The sequence below is a fragment of the Quercus lobata genome, chromosome 4 (genome assembly GCF_001633185.2).
Source record: "Quercus lobata isolate SW786 chromosome 4, ValleyOak3.0 Primary Assembly, whole genome shotgun sequence".
NCBI lineage: Eukaryota > Viridiplantae > Streptophyta > Magnoliopsida > Fagales > Fagaceae > Quercus > Quercus lobata.
In genome coordinates this window covers 94873837-94885296 of record NC_044907.1, presented here as the reverse complement: position 1 = coordinate 94885296, position 11460 = coordinate 94873837, and the positions used below count along the sequence as shown (strand labels likewise).

Here is an 11460-nt window from a genome sequence, read left to right as displayed (position 1 = left end):
GAGCATATCAAAAGTCATTAACAAATTGGTTTTCATACCTATTATCATAGCATCATAGACGACTCAAAATTTGATATGAATATAGTTGAATGCAATATGACTATTGGAGACTATGCCATATCACATAGCATTTGATTTTTTCTTTAACATGGAAAATTCTTAGTATTCTCGGAGTATAGTAAAATGGAGCTCTCTTCTCTCACATTCATGATAGACCCCACCATAAATTTAATGAGTGGACCCTATCATATATGTGAGATAAGAGAGCACTATTCACTGTGCTTTGGGAGTACTTAAGAATTACTCCTGTAACATAGCAAGAGAAGCACTCATTATCTTAGTAGACAATCCTTCCAATGTGGAGCTCATTGGTAATACTATCTTCAATTTGGGGAATCCTAATATAGCACTCAAAATGAGAGAGAGAGAGAGAGAGAGAGAGAGAGAGAAATAGAGTGGTGGGACTGTTGAAGTTAGACTGTACATTTCCTTTTTATTTTTATTTTTTGGAGTGATTGTATATCTTGCTAGACCATACATCTCCATTTGTTTACACAGAATGGCTGAATTAAGACTTGAAAAATGAGTAGGAACATTGGTTTAGTCAGATAAGATTAGTGAATCTGAACTACAGACCATTGTTTGTAAAGAAGTAGGAGAGTCTGAAGGGAAGCTTGTATGAAGGAAGAGAGCTTTTAAGTGAGCCAGGTTCTTGACTTTCAAGTTTCATCTATGCATTGAGGAGGAGAAAGAGAGTTTGTAAGTGGGTTAAGGTCTGGTCTTTCATCTACACATGGGAAAGAATCATGCTTAGGTCATAATATGTATGGAATAAGTGGGCTAGGACTTTTCATAAGGTTTGGTTTAGTTTTCAATAACAGCCCATCTTTCAGATAATAGTAAAAAGAAGTTAACATGATTTTTTGAGTAACAGTAAAAACAACTTAATGAGAAGAGGTTAAAAATGCTAAATGCAATATTAGAGTGCCGCATGGCAGGAGGTCATATGCTCTTGCATTAGATCTCTGCTTATCATAAAAAGCAACAATTATAAATTGCACACTCATATCCATTTTAATTATTCAATTGAAGTAATGAAAAAAAAAAAAAAAAAAAAAAAAGCCAACAACAACAACAACAATGTTAGAGCTAGATGGGTGTTGTCAAAAGATTGAATCTAAAAATGACATTGTTTTTGGTCTGTGTATTTGACATGTGATGGCATGAAGGGTTATGGGTGGGTATATATAAAGGGGTAAAAGTGCAAGAGGTGAAAATGGTGAATTAAAACACAAAATGTTTTGTGTGTATATGTGAGGGATGAAAAGTCTTGAAATATTGAAATAAAAAATACAAAGAATATTTATTTTTCAATTAGAAAAGTCTTAAAACATTGAACCAAATTGAAAAAAAAAAAAAAAAACCAATATTTAATTTGTTCTTATCTCTGATGTGGCACTTGAGAATATTTCAATTTGTTTTGCATAGAATGCGCCACTTGGCAGAACTTTATGCTCTCCCGCTTAAGGTCTCTGCTTTTAACCTTGAACCTTGCACTATACTTTTTGTAGAATTAGTTTCAACTATATTATATTAGTAAAAAGGAGAAAAGAAAAAAGAAACACTCTTTATAGTCCAGCAAGAAGATGAGTCTAGCAGGAAGTTTACCACAACCATCTTTATAAAGAAAAATGAAAGGGTGAAATTTGACCATTTTGTTCAACTTATTAACAAAAATGTAATGATTCATCTATAATGATTTTGCAGCCTCCATGAAGCTTCCAAAATACATTAATTATGGCTAAATATAGTAAGAAAAATATCCTTTGCCACTAATACCAAGTCTTACATACCAAGAACTAATACCAAAAAAATGTCCAACACATAAGGGTCATTTTTGCCATCATGAACCTTCAATCCAAGTGATGCAAATTGCCCTTGTGGTTATCAAACATAGTAGTCAAAACTTGAAAGAAAATTTTAAAAAGAAACTGTGTGAATTTTCTTTTATAGATGAACTTTATTGCAATAATGTTCAAAGGATGATAACTAGCTATTAAATTCCTAGAGAATTTCAATTAGTGAAGAGAAGCAGCTTTAGTGACCAAATTTGGTAGAAAGTTTTTCAAAAATATTCAAAGAATATCATATGCTAAGTTGTAGCTTAGTTCTAATTAAAGCTAATTCATCATCAGGAACTACATAAAATAAATTAAGAAACATTAGTTGCAGTTACTGTTTGGGCTGCTTACCTTCAATAGGAAGGCATGCCAATTCTCCATCTTGAGCAACACTTTATGCACCATTGAGATAGGCACAAACAATGTGATCCCTATGTTGAAACCACTCTCAAGCTCCTCCTACAATGGTGTATTGGAAATCACACAAAGAAGAAAGGAAGAGAGTAGAAATCGAGAATTGTGAAAATGAGTCTTCTCAGTGACAAATATCTTGCTCTGTTCCTTTTATAGCAAGATCAAAATGGCGGGAAAAGAATAACAAAAAGCTAACTAACCAAATATCCTATAGCAGCTATACAAGTGTCAAGATAGAGAATAACTAACTAACTAACTAACTATGAGTATAGACCAAAACTACAAGTCGTTTAACTCCCCACTAGTCTATCCTACATGTAGTTTATGTACACAGCTACAGTACAATGTTACAATACATCATACAAACTAATCAATCTTTAACACCTAGGAAATCTGTTGTGTAGAAAAGCTCTTTGGAAACCACAATCCAACCAAGGTTATACCTATGAAGCCATTGAGGACGAAATTTCAAGGGCAACTTGAATTTGTGAATGACCCAAATATTCCTAGAATCATTCACAACATTAAAAGACAAATAGATAATACAATAATATTTGGCAGGAAATTTTTTAGTAAAAATTTTTGAGGTGCTAATAAACAGAGAATTTAGGTAGGAGTACATATGGATAAATAAATAAAAAATTAAAAAAGGAGAAAGAAGAAGAAGCAAAGCTCCTTGATGTGCTTTGTTGGAGACAAAGTTTCAAGGGCTGGCGTCGGCAAAGGCTTCCCCTACAGAATCCCCGACACTCTCAAAGAAGCTCATAATCTGATTATTTTTGTTTTTTTTTGTTTTTTTTTTCAAAAATTGAATGAGAAAGAGAAGAGCATAAAATTTGAATTTTTAGAGAAGGAGAGATAGAGAGATTTATGAACCTGGTGAAATCGATGAAAGGCGTGGAGAGCACCTTGATCAGTCATATATTTGAAACCCTTTGAAGTCATTTATTCAGGATTGAGGGTATGACCAAATGTATGTCAAATTCCATAAGAGAGGAGATTGATTTGCAGAATAGGAAGAGCTAAAAAGCCATAGGTTTATGTAATTGAGGAATGGTTTGGGTATGCTAAGAGACATCAAGAGAAGAGAGTTGTGGACTGGAGAGAGTAAATGTGATGATTAATGAGATAGTTTGGAAGATTGTAGATAGAGAGGCTCTGCTCTTTATTTATATATATATATATATATATTTGATTGATTGATGGGTAGGTATCTAATGGGATTTGTGTTATTCTCCACGTAACCTTACACCAATTCAGCCAATTACAAAGGTTATAGATAGATATAGATTTTTTTTTTAAGGGAAAAGATAGATATAGATATTGATTTATAAAGAAATACGATTGTCTGCGTTAAATTTAAATGGGAACTGAAACAGTTAAAAGAGAGAGAGAGAGGGAGAGAGAGAGGTAAACTGGTTCAATGGTTTTTGTTGAAGCAATTAAATAACCTGTATCCTTTCAATTTCAAAGAAGATGTTTAAATTCCATTTTTTAAGAGTTGAGGTGGAGGGTCAAATGCAAAATTTGCTCTAACGGCAGAACGTCATGCTTTTTCACATGAGATATTTGCTTATATATATATATATATATATATATATATAGATATATATATATATTGATTGTACAAAATTAGCTATTGCAATATTTCCAAGGTCATATAAGCTACAATTTCGTTCTTATAAAGATTTGAAGAAGGATGAAATGATGTATGTTATTCTTACTAAATGATAAGTTAACTATCTTACCACACATCAACTTTCTTGCGTCTTCAAATACGAATTTTGTTGTTCTTTTTCTTACCAATCGGTTTAGTTCTATACTTCCTCATAATTTTTTCTTTTGTCCAACATTATCTTTTCGGTATCTAATGATGTATTATTATCTAATGGGATGGTTTCATAATAATTCTATGATATATGATTGAGCATTAAACTTTGATGTTTATACATATCTTTCTTTTCCTTTTTTTTTTTTCTTGATTATTCGATAGTTGGGGGAGAGGGCTTTAAATCCTATACATCACTATTAGAAACATGTCTATGCACATCATAGTGTATCCCGCACATCGGCTAGTACTAATAAAAGGTTTAAATTTTGACAAAACTAAAGTGCATGTGGTTATTGTTCAAATTGAAAATGCAAGAATCAAATTCACACTAGCATTAAAATCACAAGGGTGACAATTGTATGAACCCCCTTATTTTAATAGGGTAAACCCCACAAATTGGTTACAGGAATGCCAAAGACTTAAAAAGAGGCTATAGCTTGTGTTCTAGCCTATGAAAGGGATACAACAACGATGGTCTATTGGTCTCTAATATCTAATTCCAAACTAAAAGATGAGCCATTTAATATTACAAATATATTCCCCTCTCTGAGCAGAAGAATTGAGCATATGATATCCACCTTATTGCTGCATAATATTAGTATTTTAATTTTTTTTTTTTTTTTTTTTTTTTAAAAAAAGAGCATAATACCAAGATAACAGTTCCATTAACGTTAGACAAGATAGGTGAACAATTTGGTTAGTGTCCTAGAGCAATCTGGTCTTGAATTTCCTTCATGACTAATATCCCAAGCAAATAATTAAAAGTATAAAACTTTCCTAGAGTAATGAATAACATGATCAACTGACAAATACCAACAAGCAAACAACAGTGAATTGGCTTGACTAATAAACCTGGTATGTAAAATTTGAATAGCAACAACAGATAGATTTATTTTAAAAAAAATAATAATAATTAAAAAAAAAAAAAAAAAAAAACACACACACACACACACAATAAATAGATTTAGCTATTACAATTATTCCTAACAACTTTCCTATATCCCTCAGCAGGGACTCACTCCCTGTTGTTTGTTCCCTCTTTGCGCTGCATGCAATTGAATTGTCAGCAATTACATTGCCCTTCCAAAATCCCTTCCAAGGCACTTTGTAGGTTGTTTGCAACCTTAGTCATTGAGGGGCGAAGTACACGTTCTTTACTTACACAATCCAATGCCAGGGACGCAACATATGCCAGTGTCTCCATTTCCAATGGGGAAGGTGGTGGTACTTTTGGGTCCAAAAACCTGTGAATTTCCTTTTGGGCAATGTATGGCACTACAAAATCAACTATACACCTTTCCTCATTATTTTCATTTGCATGATATGCCTTGTGCCCGGACAACATTTCTAGCAATACTACTCCAAAGCTGTACACATCAACTTTTGTTGTCAAACTGCCATTAATTACATACTCAGGCGCCATGTACCCAGAAGTGCCCACCACACTTTCACATTCATAACCAGACCAATCGTCGACAGGGGCTTCCACAGATAAGTTGAAATTAGACAGCTTAGCAGTCAACGTGGCATCTAGGAATATGTTAAGCGGTTTGATATCGCGGTGTATGATTGGTGGTACTGCATACACGTGTAGGTATTCAATGCCTCTGGCTATGTCTAGTGCCACTTTAATCCGGGCAGCCCATGACATTAGAGAAGTACTTTCAGGATTGTGAAGATGGCCATGAAGGGTACCATATTCCACGTGCTCATAGACCAATACGCGCTCCTTACTATCTTTACAAAATCCCAATAAGCGAGCAACATTCTTGTGATTGAGGCGGGATGAAGCTTGCAATTCACTTAGGAATTCATTGTCATTGTCAGCACGCTTAATAGCCACTTCTCGGCCATCATCTAAAATGGCATGGTACATTGGGGCAAAGTGACTTGTTTCAATCTTGCAATCTTCTGAAAAGTTGTTAGTGGCTTCAAGTAGCATTTTCAAAGGAAAGTTTTCCCTATCTATAATTTCCAAGTCTTTGAATCTTCTTGTTAGGATTGTGTGTCTAGGTCTTTTGGAACTGTTTGTTAGCGACTTGGCTGCGGAAAATAATGACAATATGGAATTTCTTTTGGAATGAATTAATTTTAGAGGTGTTCGGTTAGATTTTGAACTGTTACTGCTCTTCAGCTTAAGAATCTTTTTGAAGTTTGTTGTGCGTCTAGGGCTTGCTGATATGGAAGGATAAGTTGGAACTAGTTCATAAATTTCAGAACTACTGTCTGTTTCAGACCTACCTGGTGGGAAGCATGACGATATAGAATAAGAGAATTGTGCTGCTGCACGAGGTGTTTCATTAGATTCTGAACAGCTATCATCTGTTTCAATTTCAGACATGGCAGGTGGGAAGAGTAATGAAATGGAAAGACCACTTGCTCCATTAGCATCGGTGTCAGAGTAGTTGGCTGGAATTGGATTTGTTCCATTCAATATAGAACTAACAGACTCCAACTTGGCTGATGGGGAAAATGAATACTCTCCTAGTGATAGAATTCTTTCTTCACTAATCGTTGGACTACAAAGTTCTGAGTTGTTGGCTACAAATTCTGCAACCAAAATAATCGAAATCTGATAAGAAAATATCTAATTCTAATTAATAATCAAAAGAAGTTATAACTCTGTTATTATATTCAAAGAGTACAAATCCTATTCGCTAATTACAATATGATAGCTGTACATGGAAAAGCATGCGACAAGCACAATAACCACTAAAAAAACAAAAACAAAAATAGTACACTACGACTTGTAGCACAGGAAACTACTGTCATTTACACAGCCTATACAAGAAATAAAATGCTTATTCCATTGTTTCAATTCTTTGACACTCCCCCTCAAGATGTATCAAAAAAATATTGATCACAACCATCTTGGAGAGAAGTGTACCAACATGTCAATTGATAAAGCTCAAAGCCTTTGTCAGCAAGTCTACTTGTTGGGAATGTGTACCAACATGAAGGAACTTTATAGTCCCAGCTTGTACCTTGTCACTCAATATGGAAATCTACTTCAATTTGTATAGTTTTTTCATGAAAAACCGGATTGGCCCCCATATGAAGGGCTGACTGACTGTCACTGAATAACAAAGTGAGTTGAGAATAAGAACATTGACCAGAGATAGTATTTATTTCTGATTTCAGCATTTTTAGTTATTTTCTTTTTATTTCGTAGAATTAAGAAACTCATAACTCATTGGCAAAACATATATACTATCATCCCTAGAGATAAAGCAAGTATTAGTGGAGAGATCAAGTAACTTGTAACCCTTAACAGAAAAAGAGTACCCTAAAAATACACATTGCTTAGCATTAGGATCGATTTTGAACCTGTTATGCGCTATAGAAAAGGCAAAACAAAGGCAACTAAAAACATTTTTAAGGTGTGAATAAGAAGGAATCTGCTTATAGAGTATTTTATACGGAGATTTATTATTTAAAATTAGGGTCTGAAGTTTGTTAATAATGTGCACAACAGTGAGTACACTATCACCCTAATACATCAAAGGAACATTAAAGTGTAACCTCAAGGCCCTTTCTACACATAGAATGTGTTCATGTTTTCTCTCCACAACTGAATTCTATTGTGGAGTAGTAACACAACTACATTGGTGTATGATTCCATGAGTTTAAAACAATTCAATCATGAAAAACTCAAGGGGTATTGTCTGGCCTATAGTAAAGGTGTGGTGTTTGACTTGGATTTCATAAGATAAATCCAAGTTGATATAGTGTGGTCATCAACTATGGTACAAAAAATAATTGTAACCCTCCACACATCACAATGAATCAAATCAAAAGCTTCAATGGAAAAATGATAATGAAAAGGAAATGGAAGAATCTTTTGTTTTGCATGAGGAAAAAATGTCACAAGTCTTACTAGAAGCAGCATTCACATCAGGTAATACATTCCTTAGAATCAAAACCTTTGAATTTGAGGGATGCCCTTGCCTAAGGTGCCATAGCTTACTCATGTCACTAGAGTTCATAGTAAAATTGACAAAGAATTTATGTACAGGAAGATGAAAGGAAGGAAGAACAGATTCCAAGTGTTTGAGAAGTTGAAATTTTGCAGCAAATGGAGTCCGTTATGAACCTCACTCACACCTATTTTCCTCCAGCATGTAAGGTCCTATATGAAGCAGAAATTTCATAGTTTGACAAGAAAACATAGGAGATTTTGAGTAAGCTGACTAACATATAATAAATTGATGGAAATTGTAGGCATACGTAGGACATTTTCAAGAAAAAGGTGGGATGAAGTTCCAAAAGATCCTATGAGAATTACCATATCTGTTTCACCATTTGGAAGTTCCACACCACAATGCTTAAAAAATGTGATAGTGGTAAGTATAGTTACAGAATGCACAATGTCTTCTGTAGCCCCAGTATTCACACCCCAAGTATCTCCCCCATATGCATGTCTACTAACCACTTTTTTCAGAAAATATCTAATGCCTAAAATCACAACTGGAATCAGGACTATGAAAGTTCTGCCAGGAAGGAAAATTACCTGCCATTGAAGTGGAGTGAGCGGCTAGCTGAATTACATTGTTGGTCATGTGAGTTTCTTTATTAGTGAAAGCGAAATTGCTTGACTGAATCTGAGTTCCCAGCATAGCCAAGAACAGTTGACATTGCTCCTGAGTGAATGGGAATGAAGTAGAAGCACAACTAGAATTCTTTTCAACTTGTTCATCTTGAAGATTGACTTGGTATACAACTGAGGAATTCTTGCTCTTTGGCTTGAAGCCGGGAGGGTAGCCATGTATCTTGTAACACTTTTCAACAACATGACCCATCATTCCACAGTGATTGCAACCGTGCTTTTCTTTCCCCTTAGAGTTCATTTTATTTTTATTTCCTGAAGAAGAAGATAACTCAGTAACTAGGGTTGATGATTCCACATGAGGACCTGAATTGTTTCCCATAATACAGTGCCTTTCTTCTTGAATTAGCAAAGAGTACACTTTGTTGATGAATGGGAGAGGGTCCATCAATAAAATTTGTGCCCTAACTTGAGCATAGGAGTCATTAAGACCCATTAAGAATTGCATCACTAAATCTTGATGCTGAAGATCATTGAGTTTCTGACCTAAGTTGCAACTGCAAAATCCACAAGAACACATTGGAAAAGGTCGAAATATTTGCAATTGATCCCAGAGCACGTTCAATTGAGTGAAATACGATGTAATTGATGATTGACCTTGAGTAACACCAGAAATATCCTTCAGTAATTGAAAAACTCGTGGTCCATTTCCTTGTGAAAGTCTTTCCCTAAGGTCGTTCCAGATTTCAAGAGCAGTGTCCTTATAGACTATACTTGTAGCAATTTCTTGAGAAACAGAATTGAGGATCCATGAAGCAACCATTTTGTCACAATGAATCCAACTATCCAAGCTTGAATTGCCAATGATGTTTTGACCATTGGAGATGAGAGAGTCAATGTGCCATCAATAAACTCTAACTTGTTCTTGGCAATCAGTACCATTCGCATTGATCTTTCCCAAGTTGGGTAATTCTCTCCTACGAGAGTTTGATACACAAGCATAGCACTAGGGCTTTCTTCATGGTGCAGGTACAAAGGATTTGATGGATCATCCAAGATGGATGAGCTTCGTGAAGGGGATGAAGAAGTTGAAGTCGAAGCCATTGAAATGTTAGTGTTTTCGACTTACTGCTTTGACAATATATCGAAATCTGAAAAGAAAATATCTTATTCTCATTAATAAGCAAAAGAACTTACAACTCTTGTTGTTTCTATACTAGAACAGAGTAATCAAATTGGGTACACACTGATTCTCAAAAAAAAAAAAAAAAAAAATGGTTACACAGTAAAATGTAACTAACTAACTTAACCTGTTGGTTAATTACACAATGACAGTTGTACACAGGCACGATAACTAGTTGCTAACAAAAACTGTATACCATAACAATTAAAATACTGTATGCAGACTGTACAAGAAATTCAGGAGAATCCTTATTGCTTTGTTTCAATTCTTTAACAAAAAAAAAAAAAAAAAAAAAAAAGCTGCAATTATATATTCAGATACTAAAATTAAAATATTCTTGTCTAACTCGAAATTCTTTGAAACTTACTTGGATCAACTTGGTGCTTCCACGTAATGATCCTGGACATAAAATTCTGGGAGATAAATATGAGTGAGAGAGAGAGAGAGAGAGAGAGAGAGAGTGAAAAAATTGCATATCATAATGGTGTGTTGGTATTCATAATTTATAAGAATTTGGAAGTTTCAGCAAAGATACATTTCTCGTGCACTCTCTTGCCCTGTTCACTTTCCAGAGGAAATAAAAGCTCGTTTGTTAGCATTATCCCACTTGTGACTTTGGCTAATTTATTTGCCGAGACCATTCACATCTTGTTCTAGAATCCCACTTGGCTATTAACTTCTCAGAAAAAAAAAAATAAATAAATAAATAAAAAAGATTGGGATTTTCGATTGCTTTAATTTTTAATTTATTTTTTACAAATGCTCCGTTTGACCATCTCACTGAGGAAATTCACATGCAGGTTCAAGGAATCCGACTTTAGTCAATTGAATATGTGGGTATATGGATATAGGAAGTACAGTGTTGTTTTTTAATCTGCTTTGGCGGCTGATGAAACTGTTTGTTAAGCAAGTTATAAATTTCTAAATTTTTATCCATAAATAAATAAAATTCTTACAATATTCTTTTTCCAATTTTCTAATGATTTTCTGCAATTTCTTATTTGCCACCAACTTTGGGCAGCTCTGTGAGGGCCCTCCAGACCTCGGATTAGTGCAAATAAAATATTGTTGGAAAGCTTATAAGATTAACTTCACAATGGTACCAAATTGGCATCAGTCAGACTTCTGAATCAAAATTATTGATGATGTAGAAAGAACTGTGTATATATTATGTTTAAATATGCTAGTCTTTAATGGGAAGTGCTAGAAAAAAGGTTTAATTTTTTACAAAACTAAAGTGCAGGTGTTAAATTGTTTAAATAAAAAATACAAGGATCAAATTCACACTCAGTTTAAAATCAAGGGTGACATTTGTATAAACCTCCTTACTTTAATAAGAGTAAACCTCACAAATTGGCTACAGAAATGCTAAAAAGGCTATAGCTTGTGTTCTATACATGGTCTATTGGTCTCTAATATTTAATTCCAAATTAACAGTGGGCCATTCAATACTAAAAATATGTTCCCCTCCCTGACCAGAAAAATTGAGCATATGACATATACCTTCTTATTGCTACATAATTATAAATAAATTTTTTATATTTTTTTTTTAGAAAAGGCATCAAACCAAGATAACAGTTCCACT

General features: G+C 34.1%; 1 protein-coding gene across 1 annotated transcript; it reads right to left on the bottom strand.

Annotated features, from left to right (window-relative positions):
* Positions 1-5209: 5209 nt before the first annotated feature.
* Positions 5210-9520, bottom strand: LOC115986216 (cysteine-rich receptor-like protein kinase 6). Its single transcript, XM_031109068.1, has 2 exons — positions 8657-9520; positions 5210-6696 (listed from the first exon to the last, which is right to left on the bottom strand). Exons 1-2 carry the CDS (start codon positions 9513-9515, stop codon positions 5210-5212), a joined length of 2346 nt encoding a protein of 781 aa, XP_030964928.1. The 5' UTR covers positions 9516-9520.
* Positions 9521-11460: the final 1940 nt, after the last annotated feature.